Source organism: Leucopleurus acutus, assembly GCF_964270905.1.
Source record: "Leucopleurus acutus genome assembly, chromosome: 19".
Lineage (NCBI taxonomy): Eukaryota > Metazoa > Chordata > Mammalia > Artiodactyla > Delphinidae > Leucopleurus > Leucopleurus acutus.
Genome location: NC_139161.1, coordinates 33,071,113 through 33,098,890, shown reverse-complemented (window position 1 = coordinate 33,098,890; position 27,778 = coordinate 33,071,113). Strand labels below are relative to the sequence as shown.

The following is a 27,778-nucleotide window of genomic DNA, read 5'->3' as shown; positions in this document are numbered from 1 at the left end:
ACAAATCCAAGTAACAATTTTATTTTAGTCTACAGCACAATTTTTTAACATACATTTTAGTGGTTTTGACAGTGGTACTTTTGAGCAGACTTTAAATGGATCCACAAAAGTTAATACATTTAAAATAAAATATACACAATAAAACGAGAGGCATCCAGATGTTCAGAATCATGCAGAAGGGGTGGTCTGGTCGGTGTAATCACTGGATACCTTGCCTATTTAAGAATTCACCAGCAAGAGGCCATTCTTCTGTTCTTCATTCCCACATAATTTAACAAAGTCAAAGAGTTCTAAACATACACACACAATATAAACCCTCATTTAAAAGCTACGTCAGTACAAAATTTCAATGAATTGAATTCAATGTATTGTCAAACCAACAATTCAATGATCAAACCCATCACTAGAAAACAGGCAATAACAGCACCTGATCTAAAGGCAAGGTTATCTCATTTATTAAAACACCAACAGGAGATTAACCAACAAAGCAATTAATATGTTAATATAAGACATTGAAGGAAAACCAAAAACAATATATTAAATACCACTCCACTGAGCCAGGATATAACCCATGGACGACAGACACATGAGTTTATCTGTCAATCAGTGCTTTAAATACTTTTCCATGAAAAAGAGGAAAGTGTATCAGAAGATGCAAAGAAAAGGTAGAAATGTGAATTTATGCATCTAGTTCCATAATTTAAAATGACTATCAAACTGATAATATAAAGCTAAGTGACAATGACTTAACCATTGGGCACCAAACAGGCATGACCACTATTTGCTGTAATCCATAATGCTCTTCAGGAGTTTTCAGTGGATGGCCAACCCAATAATACTCCCTTAGTACAGACTCGATACTCATCTGCTGTTGAAAAAAACCCTGAAGAAGACATGGCAAAGGCATAGAGAAAAAGTTGAACCTTTTGAAAAAGTTAATGATATCAAAATACTTTTCCATTGCTGGGAAACCAAACTAGGTCAAGTATACAGCCCAAAGCAACATGGAATTCAGAGTCAGAGGCTGGCAGAAGAGTTTTGGAAAACTTGTAGTTTTTAAAAATTGGCAATTTCTCCATGCTTAATAAAACTATCAGAAGAGGTATAATGTTTGTTCATTTGTGGAATGTTGACAGCTTGCTGCAAAAATTCACATGAATGAGGAACTGCAGAAATGCGCTTCAATGAAGTATTTTTTAAAAATTTACAAAAAACTGAAGTTTCTATTTAAAAAATAACCATGTTATGCCAAGATGAAACATGGTAAAAAGTAGTGTAAATTCTGTCCACGATTCTTCACACAGCTAATGGGAAAGTGATAGAAACCATTTTCTCTTAAAAAGGAAGTTTTGTTATTGCACTGACTTTTACAGCCTGACCTAGTAATTTAGAAAAATTATGTAGTAAAATCTGTAAAATTAAAATACAAAATTCTGGTTTGTAAACATCAGTTGGCCAAGTCTATCCAGAGTACTTAGTGATAGCGGAATGGAATGAATAATTAATTCACTACCTTATTTATCTGCTGTGAGGGGGAAAATTCCAGAACACAGCTTTTATACTTTCACAGTAATTATATTCAAAAGTTATAAAGTCAGTACAGCTGTCTTCTTCTTCTTTTTTTTTTTTTTTCCCTCTGTGCAGTTTTCAGCTCTTACCCTGCTCCTAAGTGCCATAATTGAAATAATACTGGTTTGGAGACCTAGTAAAGATTGGTCATAAATGTCGCATAAAGTCTGTAGGACTTCGGTAAAGATATTTCCAAATGGCATAGTAATGCACTGCAGCTGCCGTGGCCACGAACAGGTGCCAGATGGCATGGGCAAATGGAATGATGCCATCGCTCTTGAAGAACACAACGCCCAGGCAATAAATTAAGCCCCCACAGGCAAGTTCCTGAAGTCCATCGGTGTTACTCTGTCAACAGAGGAAAAGAATTAAAGGGTTTTGATGTTATTCTGATATGACAAGCTAAAGAGATCACTGCAATTTCCCCTAAGTCTCCTGATTTTCTAGACAATGAAGTAGCTCTGAACAGATAGAATCCTCATCTGTAAACACGAATTACACTTAAATTGACCTGGGTTACCCTCTGAATCAGCCGTCTTGATTTGACCAAGCAGTCAGGTTACAGGTCCCATGGGAAAAAGAAGCACTTTCTGCTCCTTTATACCATGTTTAAGCAGACTGCAATCACATCTAATATGAACAACAGCTCATTTTAATAAAGTACAATCCTTGGCTTTCATCTTCCTCTTTAGGAGCTTTCTTCCCTACACCCATGCCACTCCATTTATAATCCACATCTCAGCCTGGTTTTCACTCCCTTTGTCCTCCTCAAACACTGTTCTACACTAATCGCTTTTCCCAGACTCTTCACCTGCTTCTGTGAGCTTATGGCTTCCTTATGGCTGACACGAGAAAATCATAGCTAGGAGTGACCTCTGAGATCTGAGACCATGTAGCACAATATATTTCCTAACATTCTAGATGTTGCCAGGCCTTTTTGTCTTTATGCCTGGGAGTTTCTTAGCTTAGGAGGAAATTAACAGTCAGGTGTGCTTTAGCACAAAAAGGAATATTTATAGGCTACTCTTGGTTTTCAAAGACCTCGACCCATCTACAAGATTAGACTGGGCTGTATGAATGAGAGGGGAAGAGAACAGAGGCAGAGCTTAAGAAGCTGACAGAGAAACAAGTCAGGATTTCTGGGGACCAGGAATAGAAAGGTCTCAGGTTCTGCAAGGTGAGTGGAAACCTAAGTCAAGTCGTGGCAAGACCTGAGAAGGGGACAGGTGTGTGGGTGTCCCAGAGGCCTGGGCACTGATGGCTGTAACCCTGTTAGCCTTGGAGCAGGTCCTGGTGGCCAAGTCCAACAAGGAACATGGGGAAGCTCCAGTGCAGCCACCTACTTGAATGGCCCCATTGGCCTCGGCCAGAGCAGTGGCAGCAACAGACACGAGCTAAGAACCAAGCGTGAGGATCCAGGGCCAGGGGTGAGGATTAGCCCTATTTTCAAAGTTCACATAAGCACCGTGGTTTTCGTAAGATCAAAAGATGAGGAAGGAGCCAATCCAAACTGACTGATACTGGACTTCTTAACCTTGGTAAGATGGCACATCAGTCAGATTTTGTTTTATTTAAAAAGTAAAACATAGCAAAACAAAACACCAGCTACATTTATTAGTTCCTAGAGGTTATAAAGCAATTAGTATCCATTAATTATACAAAATTCTCTGTGTATGTTATTAGAGGCATTTTCCTAGAGAGGATTGAGGTTTTCATGGGATTCTCACAGGGGCATCTGACTCCCTAGTGAAGACTCACTCATCCAACACAACCTCCTTAATTTAGAGATGAAGAGGCTAAGGCCAGAGAAATAAGTAGCCTGAACAAAGTCACACAGCTGGTTGCTGCCCCGAAAGACACCACTCCTTCTTCTTCCACTAAAACAATAAACAAGAGACCAAACCAAGCACACAGGTTGGTTTTGACATACATTCTGTTAATAGGTAGTTCCTCAAGATACCACATCTGCTTATCAACTTTCAAAGAACCAGAACATAGTTAATCCTAAAACAAACAAAACCAGGTATGTTTTCTTCATTATCAATGTCATTACTATGTTTCTATGTACCAGGACTTGTTTGAAGCACTCATTTAATCTTCACAACCCTAACTTAGGTACTATTTTTATCCAAACTTTACAGACGAGAAAACTAGAATACATAGAGGTTAAATAATCTACCAAGGTCACGTAACTTTTAAGTGTCAGAATCAGGATTTGAACCAAGAACTGAACTTATATTCCTTTTTTGGGGGGAGGGGGAGTTTTAAAAATTGATGATTAATTTACATAGTGTAATGCATAGATATTAAGTGAACAATAAGGTTTGCCCTTCCACTAAGGCAACCACTGTTCTTATTGCTATTACCACAGACTAAGCCTCTCTGTTCTAGAACCTCACATAAATGGAATTAAACTGTACGTACATTTTTGTGTCTGGCTTCCTTTTTGCTCAATATAATGTTTTTGAGATTCATGCATGTGCTACTGTATATCAGTTATTCATTCCTTTCTATTACTTAGCATTCCATTGAATTATTTAACATAATTTGTTTATCCTTTCCATTTTGGGGCTATCATGAATAAAATTAACATTTATATTGTTTTACAAGTCCTTTTGTAGATACATGTTTTCACTTTTGTTGTCATAAATTTATGCTTAATTTTATAATAAACTGCTAAACAAATTTCCAAAGTGGTTATACCATTTTATACTCTCCCCAACAATGAATTAGGGTTCTAGTTATTTCACATCCTTGCTGGATTTTGGTGGCATCAGTCTTTTTAACTTTAACTATTCTATAGGGTGTGTAGCGGTGGCATGTTGAGGTTTTAATTTTCATTTCCCTGATTTCTCTGATGACTAGTTACACTGAGCAGTTTTTCAAGGGCTTACTGGATACTTGTATCTCTTTCTCTCTGTAAAGTGTCTGTTCAAGTGTTTACCATTTTTATAGGATTGGCTTTTTATTATTGACTTAGAGTGCTACAATATTTGATATACATCCTTTGTCAGATACTTATAGAGAAAGCAAATATTTTCTCCCAGTCTGAGCCTATTTATTTTCAAGTTCATTGATCTTTTCTTCTGCAGTATCCCATCTGTTGTTAAACCCCTCCAAATAAAATTTTTTCTTAACATATAGTTTTCAGATCTAGAATTTCCATTTGGCCCTTCTTGCTTGTCTAGTAGTATTTGTTTGGATAATGGATGCTGAGTTGTTAAGGAGGATAGATTTTGTTGCCTTCCTCGAAGGAATGTGGAGTTTGTTCCAGTAGGCAGTTTATTTACCAAAGGATCAATTTTATCCTTTCGAGGTTTCTGGGCTTTGTTATGGCAGCGCCAGAGCCGCCCTCACTCTAGGGCCAGAGTAGCTCTTATCCTGAGGTGTGGTCTTGCTAGGGTCAATGGAATACCTAAGTTGTTCAGCATGGTATCCCCGCTCTGGCTGGCTGGAACTCTGGTATCTCCCAGTACTAGGCTCCTTCTGGAATCTCCACTGATCTCACAGCCTTCCAACAGCTATCCTCAGCCAGGGCACAAATGCAGCTTAGTATTCAGGCAAGGACTCAAGGAAACCCCTTGTAGATTTCTGGAGACTCTTCTCTGTGAAGTTCCCTCCTCTCCAGTACCCTGCCCCAAAACTGCAGCTGGCTCGGGAGGTGAAATGCTGATTTGTTTCCTCCACCCAGACTGCTGCTCTTGGATTCCATCTTCTTTCGCAGTTTGGAAAGCATTCCAGGGAGAAAACTGCAGTGCGTGTGAAGTTCATCTTTTGGTTTCTCTCCCCGCAAGGATCATAGTCCTATATGTCTGTGTCCAACACCAAAAAATAGTTGTTTCACATACTTTTCCCACTTTTATAAGTTCTTTATGGTAGAAGGGTAATTCCGATACCCATTATTCTGACCAGAACACCAAAGGTTTGAGTCTTCATCACTTGTACCGTTCCTTTGTTCCTTCAGATGGCCTGTGTGGTTCTTTTTGATCTGGTCTCTGTCTAGCTCACCAGCTTTATCACGAGACTTGTGCTACCTGCATAATTACACCCCCTCATGCATACATGCATATTCAGATGCTCGTGCTCTCCGCATCTCTGGGGCTTCCTTCATGCTGTATCCTTTTCCTGTACCACCTGCATCACTCCTTCCATCTCTTGGCTCCTATTTGTCTTTCTGAATCAGCTTAAATAGCATTTCCTCTGGTAAATCTATCATGTGCTCCCATAGCAAGCTGTACTTTCCCCAATCAAAGACACTGTAAAACTTTACGGTAATTTCTTATTTTATGTGAATTGTATTTTTCTGCTTGATTCTAAGTTCTATCTGGGCAAGTGTGGGGATTTTCCTGTTTGATTAACATAAACATTAGTCACTTGCTATTGTACTTGAAAATGTCAATGAAAGATTTAGGCTAGTAAAAATACTGGATAAACTTGCTCTTATGGATACCCAGAGGGAATTTACTTGAATTTACACTCTAATGATTAGTGACCCATCAACACAGACCTTGCTCTGGGTGTCTTCAATCGCCCTCTACCTATATGGCCTTCAAGGAAGATCTTCTCATTTCTGACTTTCACCTCCCTCCCCTCACTATTCCCTGTTGCCTTTACCAGCTAAAGTGTATGTATTTTTGCTACGAGGTAATTATTAAAGCCATTATAAATCTCATATCTCAAAGAACATATCTTGATACATTCTCATAAGACATACCCTCTAAAAAAACATAAGCAAACCTATAAATCCTAAACCTCTTACAGGTGTTTTTGTGACCAGGGCAAGAACTATACATGGCAAAATTACATTCTTATAACTTGCCTATGAGCTCAGGAGGAAATTATAGGTACAATTCTGACCCTTGTAGCCTGAGAAGAGAATTCAAACTAAACACACAGTGGCTGGTGCCCCAAAATGCAGAGTGTAGGATTGGGAAAACATAAGCTAAAGGCACAAGTGACCAGTAGATGGGATCGTGAGGTTGTTTTGTTATTGTTTTAAATTGACGGATAAACTGATGTCTCAACAGTAATCAGTCTGAATGGGAGTACAAAACACATAAGTGCAAATGCCTACTACAGGTAATGAACGCCACACTTTCACCCATCAAAGTCCCCAAAAGAAAATTTCAAGCAAAGTTTAAAAAAAAATCACTTTCCTGAGAAAGAGAAATAATAGGACTTAAAACCAAGTGAAAGGAAAAGTAAGAGTGAAGAAATTTGAGAAATATCCAATAAAATGTTGAGCCAAATGACCTTTTGAGGTCCTTCCAATTCTTAAGTTTTAAGAAGTCATGGGACTTCTCTGATGGCACAGTGGTTAAGAATACGCCTGCCAATGCAGGGGACATGGGTTCGAGCCCTGGTCTGGGAAGATCCCACATGCTGTGGAGCAACTAAGCCCGTGTGCCACAACTACTGAGCCTGCGTGCCACAACTACTGAAGCCCGCACGCCTAGAGCCAGTGCTCTACAACAAGAGAAGCCACCACAATGAGGAACCCACACACCACAATGAAGAGTAGCCCCCGCTCGCCGCAACTAGAGAAAGCCCGCTTGCAGCAACGAAGACCAACGCAGCCAGAAATAAATTAATTAATTAAGAAAAAAAAATTTCTGCTCTAAAAAAAAAGAAGTCACTAATTTATATTTTCTTCATTGTAAGAAACCTCAAAATTTACCCTCACCATGGATTTAGGGTTAAGACACTAAGTAATCCAAGTAGAAATTTCCACCTTCAAATAATCTCACAATTCTTTGGGAAAAGGGTGGGAGTGGAGGTGGGGTGAACAGAAGGGTTATCCCAAAGAACAAATGCAGCAGATTATCATATGGAAGGAGTCACACTTAGATGTATAGCTTTTCCAAACTACAGACAGTAGGTAGTACAAGTTGTGGCACTTTGTAATTTATATATTTTTTCTTTTGAATCTCTAGTTATTGTACATGTCATAACTTCAGAAAGAAAAGCTTCAGATCGTATCTATAGACATATTAAGAGTCACAGTGATTTAAAAGAAAATAAGGTGAAATAACTTAAATTATGAAGTAACTTCTTACCATTGATGTCACCACCAAGGCTGGAGAAAACCCCATTGTGAGATAGAAAAAGAGCTCAACCACCTTATACCTGCAGAATAGAAATGGGTTAATTTAATTTAAGTTAATTTAATATATCTATTCCTACAACACTCAGACTATTTCCTTACCAGTTTTTCCCTTTTTCTTTTGAAAAACAAATGTAAACTCTTGACTATTCAAATGAAATGTATTTTCCCTGTAGAAGACCATTAGGGCTCTAACTGAAATACTGTAGTTGAGTAACAATGAAATAACCTTTCTTTCAGGACTGATAAGGCATCAAATTCCACATACTACATGCAAAACGTTCTCTGCCAAAAGCTATCATTGAATCCAATTCACATGCATTTTCTGTTTCTAATCCCAGAGTGTTTGCCTTCATCACCATTCCAATCCATCGTTATAAGACACTGAAATTATGAAGCTGCACAGGGAATAGCTTGGAGCAGTTTATCAGTGGCAAAGAGATGGGAGCCCTAAGGAACTAAGGGCATGTGTTTTTTGTTGTTATTGTTTTTTGTTTTCTTTTTTTTACTTTTTTTTTGGTATTTTTTTATTTTTTGAGGGCATGTGTTTTTGATTGTCTCTTAATTTTGTATCTGTACAAACCCAGTTTGTAAGGCTCATCACCTTAGGTGCAGAAGTCTGAAAATGCTAAAAAACACACTGTACTGAAATTCAACTTATATTTATGCCTAATCAAACTAGACTCTAAGTTCCTCGAAGGCAGGGACCAAGTTCTGTTTATGTTTGGGTCTGCAGGGCCTAGAACAGTATAGTGGCACCATTTAGGTTCTCTGTAACACCTGCCAAACCAAATGGCCAAGTGTGACTCGCATCTCATTCTTAGTGTTTTATACTCAAAGTCCACCATGAAGTAATCATATCAGGGAACTGGGGATGAATGTGGGTTTGGTTTATATTAGAAAGTCTTGAATAGGAGAAAAGATAGTTGTCTTACTTTACTTCCTAATTTATCCAAGGATATAAATTAGGGGTTTGAGCCTGAGAAGCAAACTGTTCCTTTGGATATATATATAACACATAATACCACTCAGAATTGCTAATTATGGTCAAAAATGCATTTAAGTGAATTTCAAAGTCAGAGAGAAGTTAGCTAAAACTACCACTTTCTTCTGAAAAGAGAAAACAATTTATTACTTTGTGACAAACACAAGTTATGTTTAATTCTGAGGGCCATTCTGCCAAAAACAATAGATAAATAATTTAATAAAGTGTATCCAATGACAATTATATCATGGTTGTGAGTTTCTCAAGTTCAGGCATGTGAAATAATGAAAAGAGCCATGGAACAGGAACTAGGACACATGGGTCCTAATTCCAGATGAGTCACTAATTTGATGCATGTACTAAACATTCTCATTTTTTTTTTTTTTTTTTGTGGTACGTGGGCCTCTCACTATTGTGGCCTGTCCCGTTACGTAGCGCAAGCTCAGCGGCCATGGCTCATGGGGCCAGCCGCTCCACGGCATATGGGATCTTCCCGGACCGGGGCACGAACCCGTGTCCCCTGCATCGGCAGGCGGACTCTCAACCACTGCGCCACCAGGGAAGCCCAACATTCTCATTTTTTAAACATGAAGCACAAATAGGTAACCTTGAAGGTTTCCTCTAGAACTAAGCTGCTAAATTTCAATACGTTTTCTTTTTATATTGCTTCACACTTAAAACTAGGAGATATGAATAACGGGTTAAAAAAGGTGTGTCCCATGGTGAGGATACTAAGGGTTTAGATGCCCTTCCAAATGTCCCCTTTCTCAGGGAGTCCTAGGTTGGAACATCCTCTGGGTTTCTAACTAGGTGCTCTGTGGGGGCTTAATAGCTATTATCTTCAACCTTCAAAGAAACTTAGAAAAGCAGTTATTTTTCTCATGTGGTAACTGTAAGTCATAGAGGATAAGGCTAGTTTGCTAAGACTAGCCTGCCTGAGGATGTGAAATGAGGTCTGACTGACTCCAAAACTGTAGTTTTAGATGAGGGACAAGTGCACCTTGTCCTTCAACTATATATCACACAGCCACCATTCATTTCTGTCTGCAGTAATCTGTAGACCAATGATGAATATCAAATGGTTTTAAAGATTTGTTAAAACAATACATATTCTATTTATGTATTTCTACTATTTTGAACTGCAAATATAAATTATACTGTAATGTAGATAAAATTTAGGAAGTTAATTTTAAAGCTATCAAATGTAAATTATTTTCTCTTACTTTTCATGGTAGAGAAATACATAAATGGTTCCTCCAGCTGCCATGAGCCAGATAAACCAACGCATATGAGATGCCAGGGGTCCAAGTTCACGGAGATTTAACCTAAAAATGTAAACAGACAAAAAAGAACAGAAGTGATAAATGAAGGGAATTCATACAACCTGTGTTTTCCTCTGCTCTTGAAAACCGGGAGAGAAGGTACCAGGACAAGACCAGAAAGAAAAAGCAGTCAACATGCGGTTGGAAGTATTTGGGCAATTGGGATAAAATTAATAACTCAAGGATAAAATTGTCATTCAAGCTTTAAGACTCAGAATTAGTTCCAATGTGGTTTAAAAATAGAACCAGCTAAAAGGAGACATGTAGAAGTAAGTCCCAGCACATCTGTGATGCCCGACTTTCCTTATTAGGCAGACTGCTGTAAAGGCTACTTGCCTTATTGTTCCTGACTACGTATTTGGGAGCAGATTGTTTACAAAGCTTACTGAGAATGCAACAAAACCCTGAACCAGGTCACATACACACAGTGGATACCTAATACACAGACCAAGTGTCTCCATTATCAATTTCTCCACCAAGAGAGAACATGAGAAGGTCTAGCCTAATACATGTTATGGAAGATACTCTGTAGATTAGAATTTAACCATGGACTCTTGTGAGGCCTGAATTTAAAATGCTGCAAATTCATCTGTACTAAATTCAGATTAAGAATAGATATGAAAATAAAATGTTCTGAATGGCTATTACTACAAGATTAATATTTCCAAATGGAAAAGGTTCCACCTGCATATCGAAGACTACATGCGAACAAACTGCCTACTGTAATATTTGATTCCTCAGTCTACATTTAAAATTTTTATTTACTTATTTTAAATTGAGGTATACTTCACAAAAGCCTTTAAGTATTCTCGTTCCAGTATGATTCAGACCTATAATTTAGTAAGAGTTACTGGGGAGAGACAGCACTTACTTTTTACTCCAACAGATAATTAGGTTTCTTTTGAATGATGGATGCTGCATTAGTCAGAATCTAGAGGCCTCCTGTTTCTAATGATATATAGTCGATGGCATAATATGAATTTCTGAGTGGTTAAAACTGGACCATATCTTGATAGAGGAAAATCAATGTTTCTTTAATTATGGGTTACAGAGCAGCAAAAGACTCTATCTGATCTATACCAAAAAGGCAGGAAGAACAAGGACACTGAACTGAATAGTAGGTATTTTAAATAGCTAACTAATTAGGCTACTTCTCTTATTCATATAGCTAAAGAAATGAGAAATGCACTCCATACATAGTAGCTACTGTGCTGTGAAGACCAACAGTATAAATTTCAAAAGTGACCTTGTTTTCTTTGTACATATTTACAGTATTTCTACTTAAACAATTAGGTGTCCAGGTATTCTGAGCAGCAGCAGAAGCATATAGAAAGAATATGGAAGGCAAAGGTAATATATTTCAAAGGTGAGCGTGCTGCCTACATACAACTTAGCAGCACTTCTCTCAAACAATCCAGTGCCAGATATGTATTCTGAATGGCAGTAACATTCTCCCCTTAAAATCTGCAATCTGACCCAAGTAAATCAAAATGGGAAAGAAAAAAAAGCATGTATGTGTGTTGGGATGGGGGAACCGGGGAGCAGGGATAGGAAGAAGGAAGGGAAGGAGGACCGAGAATTCTCTCATAAAAACACTATCTTCAAAAATATAAAGACTGTATCTTACCATGGGGCGTAAGATGCAGCAATGAAGAAATAGATAACCATCCTATCACACATGTGAAAGCAATGCTCCACTGTCCTGTGGGGGGGGGGAACAAGTTAGAGTTTTCAGAAAATTTTACAACTGAAAGTAGGGGTTATCACTCCACTATGTCACAACTGCCACTCTTGTTCTTGGTTCTCATGGCATTTATAACTTGGCCTTCAAAGTTGCACAGCTATTTTTAATAATATGGAGCCACAAGTAAAAGCTCTATATTATTTTTAAGATTGCATATACCATAGATCCTCTCCATGTAAGAACCCCACAATAATCAGGAACTCAAAATCTGTCTTTTCTGATATTTTCTATTTTTTTTAGATCCTATCTAATAGGAAAATGAAATTCCTTGAGGGTAGACCACCTCTCAACCCCTATCATAGTGCAGGGCACAAAATCATGAAGGCTCAGTAAATACTCCCCAAAGCCACATTCTTTTTAGAATGTCTTAGAAGCAGCTTTTACTCCAAATCTTAGTGTAGACAGTAAGCTGCAATAAAGCAAATTTAGAAACTAATTTAGGAACAGCAATAACACAAACCAGAAAAAAAAAAACAAAACGCTCATTTGCTGTCAAGAGGGTAGTCACCTGGGCTGCTGCTTCTTTTTTTGTTTTAACAAACTTATTTATTTTTGGCTGCATTGGGCTTTTGTTGCTGCACGCAGACTTTCTCTAGTTGCAGTGAGCGGGGGCTACTCTTCGCTGCGGTGCACAGGTTTCTCACTGCAGTGGCTTTTCGTTGTGGAGCACGGGCTCTAGGTGCACAAGCCTTAGTAGCTGTGGCTCACGGGCTCTAGAGCCCAGGCTCAGTAGTTGTGGCACACGGGCTTAGTTGCTCCGTGGCATGTGGGATCTTCCCGGACCAGGGATCGAACCCATGTCCCCTGCATTGGCAGGCGGATTCTTATCCACTGTGCCAATGGGGAAGCCCCGCGACCTGGGCTTCTAACCAAGTTTTTCCTTCTAAAACTGAAGAGTCAGGAAATGTACAAAGATTTGGCTCATTGAGGTCTATTCACAAAACGGATTAGACAGAATCCGCCCTTTACTGAGGTTATTTATTTATTTATAAATTTTTGGCCACACCGTACAGCGTGCGGGATCTTAGCTCCCTGACCAGGGATCAAACCTGCGCCCCCTGCAGTGGAAGCGCAGAGTGTTAACCACTGGACTGCTAGGGAAGTTCCTGAGGTAATTTAAAAGTACAAATGCATTGCATTGTCTTGAATCCATTTTCAGTCCAAGGGGTAGTAGCTGTGGTTTGGTGGCGCACAAGTATTAGATTTTGCTTCATCACACACTCTGTGTTGACCAAAGCAGGCTGAGGATGTTTTAGTCACTGTTAGTGCTAGTCACATGTTAGTGAAGAAGTGAAAATAATTTAGGTGTAAAAAAGCAAACACTAGATTAATGCTTCTCAAACTTGACTGCCTTGCAGAATCACCTGGGGAGCTTATAAAATACAGGCACAAACTCCGGTCCAGAAGATCCTGATTTAAAAGGGCTAGAAGATGTGGTAGAAGATGCAGGGAAGAGAAGAATAACTCCTTGGATGACTGTGATTCCAAGCCAGGTCTGGGGTCTTTCTAATTCTGCTTTCTAGACTGTTATGCACTGTTGCAGCAGGTAAAGTCAAGCGTGCAGTTTTATTCAAGACCCACCACCCATCTCTGACCCTCACTCTCCTCAAGGGTGAAGCAGAAGTAATATCATCTCTATCACAGAGTGCGTGTGAACATTAAATGAGACGATGTAGCCATGCATTTAGCACAGCACCTAGCACATAGTAGGTACTCAATAAATGCTTGTTCCCTTCCCTCTTTTACTTAAATTAAGGCTATACTTAGGATATTTTAAAGAATTAATGCAGAGCAAAAATCCACATGTGGCTTATGATTCTAGCAGTGCTATTTCAAGGTTCAAGAGAGACTGATTTCTATTACATCTTCTCAGGCCCTGGCAGGGAGGCCCTGAATAACGAAGCAGGCACCTACAACTCTTTGATTCAGATATCTAGACAGCAAAGCCAAGTCAGCCAAGGGAACCACAAGCACTGGATCGTGCCAAGAAGATAATGAAGTGCTCCTGCCTCTGCAGGAGGCTCTGCCTCTCCAGGAGGCTCCTGGCTCTGCAACAGTGCACCCTGAAGAGCCAGGACAAGTACTTCTGAGGCTTGCTTTTGAGTGTGTACCAGAGCTCCCTCATGATTCAATGCTGTGGTTTTATGTTAAGCCCTGGGAACTGTCAGCTTATAGGCAAAGGTAGCAGACTGCCAACTAGAAGCAATATTGTAAAGGGTGCAGTGGAAATAAACCTCGGGACTGGGAGTCAGAGATCCTGGGATGATGATCAGATTCTGCTGGAATCACTGAGTCTCAGTTTCCCCAGGAGAAAATTATGGGGTTTGGATCAGATGTTCCCTAAGGATCCTTCTAGCTCTAAAAGTCTGATTTTACATATGAGGAAACCAGTAATCATCATATGAATCCCAAATCCTGCTCTTAAATAAAGCGTATCTTTTTAATATTAGATTGTTTGAATAACGAGATTTTTTTGAACATTCTATCTATAAAACCAAAAGTTACCTTGTTTTTTAATTTTATTTATTTATTTTTTGTCTGTGTTGGGTCTTCGTTGCTGCGCACAGGCTTTTCTCTAGTTGTGGTGAGCGGGGGCTACTCTTTGTTGTGGTGCGTGGGCTTCTCATTGCGGTGGCTTCTCTTGTTGCGCAGCACGGGCTCTAGGCGCGTGGGCTTCAGTAGTTGTGGCTCATGGGCTCTAGAGCACAGGCTCAGTAGTTGTGGTGCACGGGCTTAGTTGCTCTGCGGCATGTGGGATCTTCCTGGACCAGGGCTCGAACCTGTGTCCCCTGCATTGGCAGGCAGGATTCTTAACCACTGCACCACCAGGGCAGCCCCCAAAAGTTATCTTCTAATATTACATTAAATCACTCTAAGTCTGTTCTGAGTCCTCCTTTTTGAGAAGAAACTTTGTCCTTTTGGGTTGTGCAGAATCCGTTTCATAAGCAACTAGATGGTGTGCTGCTACCTTTGTATCACCCAAATTAACCCTTCACTCAAAGGATGAATGCTTTTATGTCCTCACTGGGAGGCTAGGGATCACAATATTGTTTGGAAAGTGCTTGACAGCTAACTGTAGCAACATATGTGAATTTTGTTTGAGTAGATGCACGGGACCTAATTCTGAAAGCTGAACTTTGCAAAACAGTAAACCCGAGCTGTAATATACCTGTAGTACAGCTGTAGCGATTTGTAATTTTCAAATCATTCTCACATGCATCATCTCATTCACCTATCACAACAGCCCGCCAGTCGGGCATTACCATTCTCATTTTAGTGATGAAGAAACTGAGGCTACACGAGACTAAGTGGCAGGGCTTGGACTCAAAGCCCAACTGGTGACTGCAAGTCCAGAGTACTGGTCATCACCCTGCAGCTGCCATGCTCATCCTTAGTGTGCTGACACGCTGGAAAACAGGTGTCAGGACTGTACATTGTAAGTCCTGGGGAAGCAATGTGGTTTTGTTCGGTTTCCGAGTAAAGACCTGCTTTCTTAAGACACAGATAGGGGTGCTCAAATTCTGTCCAATCCATAGGAAATTTCCTGAGTGTTGGGACAGCATTAGACTCTACCAGGCAGGAAAATGTGCACTCTGCCTCACCTGACCAAAGCATGCCAGCGTGAGAGGCTAACCCGAACCAACTATTGTGAGTGACCTGTTGAAACAGCGTACCATCCACTGTACCTTAAGTGGCTCTTTTTCCATGATACGATGTGAAATACTGTGGAAACAATGAAGAGGGCACAGAGGCCCATTCCATAAATCCATGCTGTTATCTTTTCCCAGCAGTCATCAGACAGCCGGTGGAGGAGGGCACTGCCCACAATGGCTGGAACAATGAGGAACTGAGAGAAAGGGAAAGAAAAGTAAATATTCAGCAAAACACTGAATTGAGAACTTTATTAAATATACATAGGTTTACCAGGGGCAATTTTAGGAAGATCATTTTAAAAACAAACATTTGCCTTTCCTGGATAATCATAACGAGAGCCAGATGAAGTTGTCCGTTTATGGCACTGAAAACAAGTACTGCTGTTTAGGGCCCAGGACCTGTGTCCACCAATGGGTACACAGTCAAGCAGTAAGAATGAAACATTACTCAATTGTTGCAAAACAAATGTCCTCTATCCTAATTTCGTTAGTTAAGAACATGTTTCATCCTATTCTCTAATGTGATTTAAGGTAGGCACTTAAAATATTCAAATGGCAAGCATGTACCCAGATTTCCCAGGGAGGTCTTGATCTTTAAATATTCTTTCCTGTTTCCCCCATGTGCTACTGAAATCCCAATATTTCAGCAAAGGGTAACTAAATGAATCAAGTCAGTAACTATTATGTACATACCACACTCAAATCATTTGTTCAAATCATATGTCCTGATTTCTAGTTTGGATGTCTACATTCCACCAATTTCTGAGCTACTGCAGAGTGAAAGGGTTATTTCATTTTTAATAGCACCTTTCATGTAGGCAAGAGTAATACACTCCTACTTATTCAAATAATTTTTTTTTTTTTTTTTTTTGCGGTACGCGGGCCTCTCGCTGTTGTGGCCTCTCCCGTTGCGGAACACAGGCTCCGGACGCGCAGGCTCAGCGCCCATGGCTCACGGGCCCAGCCGCTCCGCGGCATGTGGGATCCTCCTGGACCGGGGCACGAACCCGTGTCCCCTGCATCGGCAGGCAGACTCTCAACCACTACGCCACCAGGGGACCCTCAAATAATTTTAAGAGACTAGAATCTTAGAGAGAACTTTGCTTTCTGCACCACATTTTACACTACATATTGACACAAATTTCAATGTCTAGTCATATCAGTGTGACTAGTAAATATTTAATAATAACAGAAATCATCAGAAGAAATAAACTACTTTATTAGATAGTGGAATAAACATACCTGGCAAAGAACGCAAACTTTAGCAATCTTATCTTTTTTTATCTCCAACACCTTCTATTTCCCTCTTGAAACAGAATATTAAATCTCCCAGATGAGATCAGCACTGAATTTCAAATGCTGAAGTATTCAATGGCCCAGAACAGAAAGAAAATTAAGGACAACAAAGTTTTTCATAAAACAATTTAATTTTGAGATTATGTCCTTTCTACTTTTTTCATGTTAAAGTATCTTCTCTTTAATGAAATGATGACATTAGATGGAAGTTTCTTGTTTTGTCAGTTTTAGAAATTTTACTGCTCTCTGAAATCCAAAAATCAGGGATACAGTTTAGTAAGTTTAATAAGATGACATTTTTTGTTCTGAAAAATTAATGTGGATGTTTTGTCGGTTTTTCCTTAACTTTGGTTTCTACAAGTGTTCCTTGTGACAATCCAGAAGAGATAAACTAAGGGATTATTCAGGTCTATCTCAAGCAAATATTCTTCTTAAAGGTGAGCTGTGCATCTCAACAGCCAAACCATTATATTTAAATGCTCAACATTATGCTAAGTAATAAGCATTTCATTGGTTGCTTTATTTATTTATTTTTATTTTAAATTTATTACTTATTTATTTATTTTGGCTGCGCTGGGTCTTCACTGCAGCGCGAAGACTTTAGTTGTGGTATATGGGATCTTAGTTCCCCGACCAGGGATTGAACCTGGGCTCCCTGCATTGGAAGTGTGGAGTCTTAACCAATGGACCACCAGGGAAGTCCCTCATTGGTTGCTTTTATTGGTCAGTATTATAAAAACTATCAGAGCACTATTTTTATAACTTTTATCAGTGTTTTGCAGTTGGTAAAGGCATATCCATAAAATGGTGGATGTACATTGGAACAATAAGTGAAGGAACAGGACATATAAACTGTTATTCAAACTTTTATATTCTTTATATCCTAATGCTGACCTAGATTTAAATACACACACCCCTACATTTTCTTAGGGGCCTGTGGACAATTAACTTCAGAAGTAACTTTAATCTCTGTTAAATTCATCAGACATTTAGTTAAGAATAAAAGATGGAAACAAACCAAATGCCCATCGACAGATGAATGGATATATATATTATACACACACACACACACACACACACACACACACACACACACATACACACACAATGGACTATTACTCAGCCTAAAAAAGCATGAAATATTGACAATTTGCAGCAACGTGGATAGACCTAGAGATTATCATACTAAGTGAAGTAAGTCAGAGAAAGACAAATACATGATATCACTTCTATGTGAAATCTAAAAAATAATATAAATGAATCTATATACAAAACAGAAACAGACACAGATATAGAAACTTATGGTTCCCAAAGGGGAAAGGGAGTGGGGGATAAATGAGCAGTATGGGATTAACAAATACACACTACTATATATAAAATAGATAAGCAGCAAGCACTCACTGTATAGCACAGGGAACTATATTCAATATTTTGTAATAACCTATAATGGAAAACAATCTGAAAAATATGTGTGTGTGTGTGTGTGTGTGTATATATATATATATATATAATATTGTAAATATTATTGTAATATTATTGTAAATAATATTATTTACATAATATTGTAAATATTGTAAATATTTACATAATATTGTAAATATTACATAATATTGTAAATATTACATTTATACTTCAATTAAAAAAAAAGAATAAAAGATGGATATCCAGGCAAGTATAGCTGACAATCAAATTAGGCTGTGCATTCTTTAAAACCAAGTTTGGACTCTAAACATTTTGACCCTCTGGTGTTGTGAAGCTCACTTCACAAAGCGTTCACTAATGCAAAGACAGGGGTCAGCTCAAGGCTAGAGAATTCCACTAAATCCTTCCTGCCCTGAGAATCCAAACCATGGGTCCAGGGAGACTGTCCACTAGTGAGGTTACTCCAAATTTCATTATTGAAGCCCTTTTATGGAATCCAGGGCAGGCATGTCAGGTACAAACTTTCTTCTAAAGAAAAAACATTTAGTAAGATTTCAGCATATTAATTATTTAAATAAAAATCTTTTGAGCACCTAAAGAAAAAGGACAGTGATGAGAATAACGTTTCAGTATTACCAAGTAGTATTTGAATTCCACTATTACAATACATAAAACTGATACTTTATAAAGTTTGATTTCTGCTAAGTAATGACTAAACAACATTGTTCTATTAGAGTACAGAGAAATCCACAAAAAACTAGCTTATTTCAGGTTTATTTGGTATCATGACCTCTTTATAGAAATACTGACTATTCTTTGAAGAAGGGTTCAAGAAATGAAAAGGCACAACTTCAAGCAAGTTTTATTCTAATAACATATGTATATAACCTACACATTGTACTAACACTGTCTAAAATAATTAATTAGCCTGTTCTAACACTTCACTAAAGGAATAAATTGGTCTCCTCCTCTATTTCTTGTCTTCAGACTATATACCAGCCACCACTTTCCCCTCAAAAGTCTCACTAAATACAACTTTCAAAGGGAATAATGAAATCATAGATAAAAGGAAATTTATATGACACAAGAAAATGCCAATAAAATGAAATTAATAGGAAAACTATGAAAATACACACATATTTACAAACACCACAGACAAAAAGAAGAAATGCATCCAAGTGTTAGCAATTTATTTCTAGGTAGTTCTGTTTTTCTCATATATTATTCAGTATTTTCTATGTTTCTTATAATGAATATGTTTTGTTTTTATAAGGAAGAAAAAAATTAGGAATTTAGGGATTAAATCAGCTTTTTCTTCTACTATTAAAAAAATTAAGAATTTAGGGATTAAATCGAACTTTTCTTCTACAATATGGACTAACATCTGCTCTGAGAAGCAATGACCACAGTGGAGATGGAGAGGATGTGGCTACCTGTTTTAGGGGATCACTCAGGGAAAAAAACCACCTTTTTCAACAAATGGTGAATTCTTCTTGCCAATAAACACGCTGACTGTCTTGAAAAGGTGATTCATTTCATTCCAGGGGCGACAGTCTTCATAGTTTTCTTTGTCTTTTTTTTTATAACTAAGGTACTTACTATTATTATTCTTTCAAAGACAATCTTGTCTGAGAAAGCAAGTCCAGGATAGACAGAGCTGACTGCAGTCGGAGCACTCAAAGTGTCTGACATGCTCACAGTTTCTGGTGACATGACCTAGCACTGACACTTTGGCAGGTAAGGTCACAGAGGTGGTACACCCGACTAACGGGGCTGAGGTTAACAGAGATGATTGCCCCTTCCTCCCACCAAAGCCCTTTGGGAAGGATGGAAAAGGCAGAAAACTCATACTCACTGCATGTGTGTAACAGTTAGCAGCATGTTCATAACAAGTTGGTTTGTAGCGGCCATTGGCTGGGGCCCGGTGGTTCATGAACCTGTAGAGACAAAGACATCATGTGAGAAAAGCTCAGAGCGTGTAAAGAACAATGGTGAAGCTTGTCAGTGGTTGTTTGGTCTATTCTAACTGAAGAGGTGACTGCTGGAAATACCTAGTTACGGGATCAAAACCAAAGCCACTAAACAGGTGTAAACTGAGCCAACAGCCATAATCCTAAAGCGAATGCCCTAGCTTACTGGATTAAGTATTCTTTCAGTTCATTTAGAAGAAAAACTTTCTACCTACCCAAAACAAACAAAAACCATATCCACAACTGGTACCCCCACAGTAAAATAAATTAAAAATAAAAAAATGGTACAACCAAATCTTAAATCTTAACAGAAAAAAAAAAAACAAGGTCATTTTTCTAAAGTTAACAAATACCAGAAACAACCATTTAATGCAAATTCAGTGTATTTGAAAGGTTTCTATTTCTTCTCTCAAAATGTATAAAGCTTATATATGTAGATCTTTAAAGCCTCCATCCCATGATTGGCAGGCCTGTTGAACTAGTTTCCGTCTATTGCATTACTTGTTCTGGCACCAGACAGCTTAAATAAATGATACCTGGCTGCCTCCTGGCACCTGAAACAAGAGGTACGTTTTCACCTGCATTCTTCCTGAATTAAAAGTTTCCTTCAAAATCTAAATATGTGACTAGCACCAGATACACTGGCTATAAAATTCATAAACACATGTGTATGTATCTAAATATCAAAATCTGTTACACATATAGACATACACCCATATTCCATATCCCCTCTGGGCTAATTTTGTGGCAGCCAGCAAAGCAGTGAAAAGCACAAATACCATCGGACATGAAGAGATAAACAGCCTTCTTCTATTTCAGTGTGTGGGTGAGGATCCCCCCAGCCCCAATTCATACCCATGCCATGTTTCATGAGGGATTCTGGTTTAGTCTGTGTGTTCTTTAGAAGGAGGGAGATGTAAACTCAGGAAGATAAAAAAGGCAGCTGCCTGAAAGAAGCAGATGCAGAGAAATAATGGAGGTAAGACAGCCATGATGGCATTCAGGTCTCAGCATTCAAGCAGCATTCCTGTGCTTGGGGCATGCAAGATGTCAACAGGCTTTGCACAATAAAGTAGCTTTTTGCTTGAGCTAGGTTAAGGGGGTAGGGGGAGGAGATTCCGTCACTAGTCAGTAGTCACACCTTATTAATTAACATGATGAAAAAATGGTACCAGGCTAAACCAAATGGCACAGCCAGGTTGCCAAAAACTGACTAAAACACATGGTCAAGCGATTCCAAACAGTGCTCACTTTAAGAAAAGACTAGCCAACACTTTCTCTCTGAATTAAGAAAGGCCTGTTATCCCTAGAGCAAATAAATAAAGTGGCAGTCCCTGCTAACCCAACATAGAGAGTTCAAGTGGCAGATCCACTAGGAAATGGATTTGGGACCTTTAAGATACCTTACTTGGACCACCAATGGGTAGCTATCTAACTAGCGTGCAAAATATACACATATGGAATGGAATTCACCAGATGGCTTGGAAACTGTTTAAGAGAAATGTGCAGTTAACAGCTTCAGAATTATTCCAAGCTATTCTCACACATAGATAAATAAATCTTTCCTCCCCTGACAATCCTTTAAATAATTTTACTAAATTTCCTAAGGAACGAGAGTGTTGCTATATGGCAGTTATTAGTAAAAAGGAAAATAATTACACTCTTGGGAAGGATGTTTTAAAAGTGTCCCTAGCATTCAAGGATCTACCAAATCATTAGCCTGAGACATAGCGACAGGGCAATAAGTAGCATATCCTATTAGGAATTGTAAAGGGTAAAGAGCAAGCCTCCGGGATGGTTGAAGGTAGATTAAACTGTGAGCACTCTGTGCAGGGTACAGTAGGTAGGGTTTGACTACCCACCACAGGCTGCAAACTAAAATAGCAATTTATATCTCTGGCAGCCCAATCTAAAAATAGTCAGGCTATTACACAGTGACAGGGATAGACTTTCAAATTTTCTCCTAAAAGCAGAGAAACTCGGTGGCCATGTTTGTGACAGCTTAGTTCCTGCCCACCTGGAATCACTCAGGTTAAAAATAAACTCAGAAGTTGCAGAGAAAAATATCCCACCCATGTGACTTAGGGTAGTCTCTCCTTAAGGGCAGGGCCAAGATTCCTGCAATACAGAAAGGGAAGAGCAAGTATTCCAGGCACAGATCACTGCCTGGGGCCCCATGGGACAGCACATGGTTCTGCCGGGAAATTTACAATGCATTTTTCCATTTCTCTTTGATCTGCCAGGGTACAATCAAGCCTCCAACAAGGCCTCCTGCAGAAATCACTATGAAGAAATTAGTCGCCCAAGACCTAAATGGAAAAGCAGATGTAAAATGCAAATAAACTCCCACACACTGAGCCTATTCTCTTCCCCCCAAAAAGAATGAGGAAGGTTATCAAGAGTTATGGGAAATAGCACCCACTTATGGAAGACACCTCTACTTAAAGCAAAGCCACCCTAATGGTTATCCAGTGCTAGAAGACAGCATCCAGCCAGCTTCAGAGGGTTTGAGGGAAGGCGATTAAAGTTTTTAGTTGATGAGGGTTTGTTCATTCATCCCCTCACTTTCTCTTTCAACACTCTCTCCACTTCCCCTGGCCCAGTGTCCTCATGCTCTCCCCGTGATAGAATTTCAAACCTATGGAGAGAGGGACCTGGGGACACTCCTTAGCACACTTTTAATTTAGCCCAAAGCAGTGGCCTTCCGAAGGTAAATCTGCAACCCACCAGCAGATCTCAGAGGCCTAAGATCAAATCTCAGAAGTTGTCCTTGATTCCTCTGTGTTCCCCATACTCCACATGCAAGTGCCATCAATGTTACCTTCAAAATATATTCCAAATCAGTTCCGCTCTCTACAGTTCCAAAGACCCTACCTTAAATCAAGACACCGACACCTCTGGTCTGTAAACATACAAAGTCTCTGGTCTCCCTGCCTGCCCACACATGGGCTCTCTTCTTTACTCAGCAGCCACAAGTCTATCAGCACCAGATCACATCAAACACTAAGCAGAGCTTAAAATCTGTCTGGCTTCCCAAAGTGCTTGGGATAACACTGCATCCTCCGCAGGCCACAAGCCCTCACCCACTTCTCCAGCCTGGTGCTACCTTCCTCTCACTCTCTGCCTCCAACCAACCGCATCCTTTCTGCTCCTCAAACCACCCAGGTCTTATCTGCCTCAGGGTGTCTGTGTTTGCTGTTTACTTCTAACTAGAACATTCTTCTCCAGAATGCCCAGCTCTCCTCTCATCGGTCAAACTCATCTCAAATGTAACCTCCTTAGAGAGGATTCCCTGACCATCCTACCTAAAGTATCACTTCAGCCCTCCTCACTCCACCAGAGCCCTTATCATAATTAGTAAGAATTGGACTTTTTGAACTTGTTTATTTTTTATTTCATTTTCTCCCACTGTAATGTGAATTCCATGAAGGCCATCTTGTCCACCATTTCATTTCCAGTTCCAAACACAAGGCCCAGCTTATTGCTGGAGCTTAATAAATAAGTGCTGAATGAATGAATAGAAAGACAGACATTCTGCCTGCTGCTGAAGTATTTTATCCTACCCGAGAAAGACCCACTCGTCAATTAGTTTCACTGGGGATTCTGTATGCAACAAAGAAAAACAGGCAGTCTTAGGGCAAAGAGAATCCTCAATCTCGTGAAAATAAAATTCTCAAAGGCCAATACCATGGACATTCCAAGGGCTCCTTCAACATCACTTGATGGGGCAACATAAGCTGACCCCTGTGCACAACCTTACTAATTAGCTTCCCTATATGAATAAGCATGATGTTTAGGAAAAGTGTCTGCTGCCAGAGGTAGTGATAGTGGTGGGATACATTTAACTTAAATAAGGGAAATGGCACATATAAGGAGACTACCCCATGCCTATGATTCAATGCTCTGAGAACACGCCAAAAAACAAACAAACAAACAAAAAAAGGCAATAGGCAGTCCTGGAAGACTTCTAATGCTTTAGAATTATATGCTTTGCCACATATTCAATTTGAAGCTAACCAGTGGTCATGAGGCTGGGGTTAAGGAAAGGAGCATCCTTTTCCTTGGATTTTTGGTTGCCAGGCTGGAGAAATGAGCATGCACCAGTAAGATACCAATAAGATACATTAGAAGCTCTGGGTCCTAGGCCTCTGCGCTGTCACACAGATGTTGTGATGTGGGCGGGGAGACAGAGGTGAATGGCTGCATGGGTGGTAGAGAGGGACATGATATTGAACCCTTCAGTGTGCCCCTTCCTTGCTGTGTGATGATGGCAAGCTCACTTTTATTCTCTAACCCTATTTGTTCTTCTATTAAATGGGTATAAAATTTGCCTCCTAGGGTTACAGTTGAGGATGAGATGAGTAATCTACAAATACCCAGCTACTGCCTGGCACCAGTAGGTACTTAATAAATGCCAGCAGGTATTCTAATCAGTCAGAGATGCTGTGAAAGGGAGAGAATGACTCTGTGTGGAGGGGTGGTAGAATCAAGTGTGGAAGGGTTAAAGCACAAAAGATAAAAGGTATCTCACTGGGGTTTTTCACATCCTAAGCTTTTTGAGAAGCCATGCCTGCATAAAGCCCTCCACTTATTACACTGGGCTAGGCATCCCTACAGCCCTCCTCCACAGATACGTCAGAACTCTGGAAGTTGATCCAAAGCCACAGTGACCGCCAAGTTTCCATTATGAACAAACCAGCAAGGTGTTCAGGTTTTCTTATAATTTAGACATAGCCACAAACTATGGCCTAATGAAATGTTTTTATTGCAGTCAAATGCTCGTCAATGGAGTCCTGGTAAATCTACCAGAAGGAACACATGGGTTCAAAGATAGTGTATTCCTCTTTCTAGTTCCTCTGTCATTTACCTACTTGTATCTCTCCTGAATGCTCAAAAGATGTATAATAAACACAGTTTTCAAGAGATGCAGAACAGTACTCTCAACATGTCAATGTATGAACCACAAAAACCATGATTTTTTTTGTTATATTACTTTTTATTGGCAGGCTTTATTTCTAAGTTCAAATTGACTCTTAGAAATATCTTTCCATTTTAGCCTATAATACAGAAAAACAAGAAATTATGGGATCATTCATTGTTCAAAGAAAATCGGGGTAGTTCTAGATGTCATCAAGAAAATAACTGTTAAATACCCATTGATATTGTGCAGCCGCTGAGAAAATTACAATGTCTATGCTGCACTAAAAGAAAACGCCTGTAGTTTTTCATTTTTAAATGAATGAAGTAGAGCGCAAAATCACCTTACAACTGTGATAATAAGGACTGGATAGATTAGCGTCCAGCAAAAATAAAAGTTCAGTGCTTCCCTGGTGGCACAGTGGTTAAGAATCCACTTGCCAATGCAGGGGACACGGGCTGTAGCCCTGGTCCAGGAAGATCCCACATGCCACAGAGCAACAAAGCCCATGTGCCACAACTACTGAGCCTGTGCTCTAGAGCCCGTGAGCCACAACTACTGAGCTCACGTGCCACAACTACTGAAGCCCGCATGCCTAGAGCCCATGCTCTCCAACAAGAGAAGCCACCACAACGAGAAGCCCGTGCACCACAATGAAGAGTAGCCCCCGCTCGCTGCAACTAGAGAAAGCCCACGCGCATCAACGAAGACCCTACGCAGCCAAAAATAAATAAATAAATAAATTTATTTAAAAAAAAAGTTCCATCAGCTGAAATGGTAGTGTCCTAAATAAGGTTTGTTTGTTTTTCATTTCTCTTAACACTTTTAATGTTTGTGCGACAACCAATAAAACGGGTTCCTTTTCTTTTTCTTCTTTCTAGAGAAGAACTGAAAGGATAGAAAAGAAATACAACTCTTAATCTAACAAAAACCAGTAATTTCACAGACTATTGCCACTGTTCTCTGAAAACAGGAAGAGCAGAGATGTGCAGAGAAGTAAGACCAAATCAAACAAACCACATGCACAGAGCTTTGCCAACCATTACTGAACCTGTGTTACATCCTCCCTTAAAGCCCCTCCAGTCCTCATGGCTGACTTCATGTTCTCAAGCCAGAACACCATGGTTTCGTTTTGCCTTTAGAAGTACTGATATGATATCCCACTAGGGGAATACTGCCAGGCATTCAACACCCTGAGTGATGAGCAATATTCGGAAGTTAATCCAAGTCTTCAAACTGATCACCCTCTGATGGCACAATCCACCACAACCCTCCCTGTGAATATTTCACTCCTTACCCTGTGGGACTGGAGGAGGAATAAGATCAGAATGGGAGAGGGGGCGTCAAGGGATTAGGAAGTTGGAAAGAAAAAAAAAGTGCACTTTAAAATCTTGAAATAAAAAGCAGTGCCTAAAAACTCAACAATAACCTCCTTGGAAGACTTCATGCATTCTTTGTCTTTTTTCAAATTCCCCCTGTCACTGCACACTAAGCTAGCCTGCTCAGGGTGAAGGTCTGGGAATGGGGACGGCTGCCTGATTCAGACAAAGGGATGGAGAGTTACCACAACACAGGAGAGGTGAACTTTCACCCGCTTAAACGAAGGCTATTAGAAAAAAAAGCCCAGAGCTTCCTCTCGGAACTATGGCCAGCCTCCATCCATTGCTAGATGGCAGACACCCGGGGTCGGGATTAAGGCCACGGTACCTCCCCAGGCCGGCGTTACCATCGGCTCTCCAGCGAAAGGGCAGCCGGCCAGCCTTCCGGTGGTGCCTCCTCGGTTCCTCCTCCTCGTTTCCTAACACCGGCTCCTCAACAGCAGGTCTCACCACCCGGACGCTAACTTGCCCCTTCGCGGCGCCCCCAAATAGCACGCCCAGGGACTCTAAGCCTGAGTACCCTCAGGGCCCGGACTTGGCCAGGCAAGACTAAACCAGCAGAGCCTGCCTCAGTTTCCCCGTTGCTACGGCCGTTCAAAGACAAAGCACCTAAAACGGCCAGCACCCCCGCTTTACCACAACTCTCGCTGCAGGGCGCAGCAACGAATGGGCCCCGGTTCCGCCCGCACCGGGAGCCCTCCAAGCTCCCGGTAAGGGATGGAGGGCAAAGCTGGGGTCGGAAGACTCGGGGGCAGCGCCTGCGGCTGGGGTTCGGGTCCTCAGATCAAGCAAGAGCCCCGCCTGGATGGGGTGAAGCCGGGTGAGCAATGGGATACCGCGGGAGAAGGGCAGGCTCGTGGTCCGAGGTCTGGGAATCCGAGGTTCGCAGATCGCGAGGGGGACCCGGGACAGGCACGAGATCCTGGTCTTTGGAGGAAGGGGATCACCCAGGGACAGCAGGGAGGGGAATCCCCCGGGAGCCGGTCCCCGGCCGAGGCGCGGGATCCACAGGGGATGGACCCAAGTGAGGAGCCGGGACCCACGCGGGAGGAGGCGGGATCCAGGACCCGGTCCCGGCACGGGCGGCGGGGCGGGGGCGCCATCCCTCTCACCGCTGGAATCGGTTCTGGAACCGCATTGATCCTCTGCTCCTCCTCGTGGGCCAGGAGCTCGGTATCGTCAGCGCCGGCGGCCGGGCGCGCGGCCCTCATGGGCTTGGGCTGCTCCGGAGGCCGCCGCGTGCCCGGCGGACCACTCGGCCAGGCAGGGTCGGAGTGGGCCAGGCCGGGGGTCGGGACAGGGCCGGAGCCAGACCTGGCGGCTGGGGGCGGGAGGGAAGCCGCTTAAACGGCCCCGGTGCCTCCCGCCTCCAGCCTCCCGGCTCCTCCACCCACTGTCGCCCGCGCCCCGCCCCGCA

General features: G+C 40.8%; 1 protein-coding gene across 2 annotated transcripts; it reads right to left on the bottom strand.

Annotated features, from left to right (window-relative positions):
* On the bottom strand, nucleotides 1–27,778 carry MMD (monocyte to macrophage differentiation associated). Of its 2 annotated transcripts, XM_082861504.1 has the most exons (7): nucleotides 27,474–27,778; nucleotides 19,950–20,031; nucleotides 15,410–15,570; nucleotides 11,607–11,681; nucleotides 9,881–9,982; nucleotides 7,626–7,695; nucleotides 1–1,917 (listed from the first exon to the last, which is right to left on the bottom strand). In XM_082861504.1, the coding sequence occupies exons 1-7, from the start codon at nucleotides 27,497–27,499 to the stop codon at nucleotides 1,717–1,719; spliced, it is 717 nt and encodes a 238-aa protein (XP_082717630.1). In that variant the 5' UTR covers nucleotides 27,500–27,778; the 3' UTR covers nucleotides 1–1,716. The 2 variants fall into 2 exon arrangements, with proteins under 2 accessions (XP_082717630.1, XP_082717631.1); XM_082861505.1 differs by lacking the exon at nucleotides 11,607–11,681.

Bases quoted from the DNA above. Each gene is read 5' to 3' on its own strand.
- MMD (XM_082861504.1), bottom strand. From the start codon at position 27,499: ATGCGGTTCCAGAACCGATTCCAGCG. The intron at 15,571-19,949 runs GTGAGTATGAGT...CCTTTCTCTCAG, and splicing joins CTAACTGTTACACACATGCA to TTCCTCATTGTTCCAGCCAT. The intron at 7,696-9,880 runs GTAAGAGAAAAT...TCTATTCTGCAG, and splicing joins GTATTTCTCTACCATGAAAA to GTATAAGGTGGTTGAGCTCT.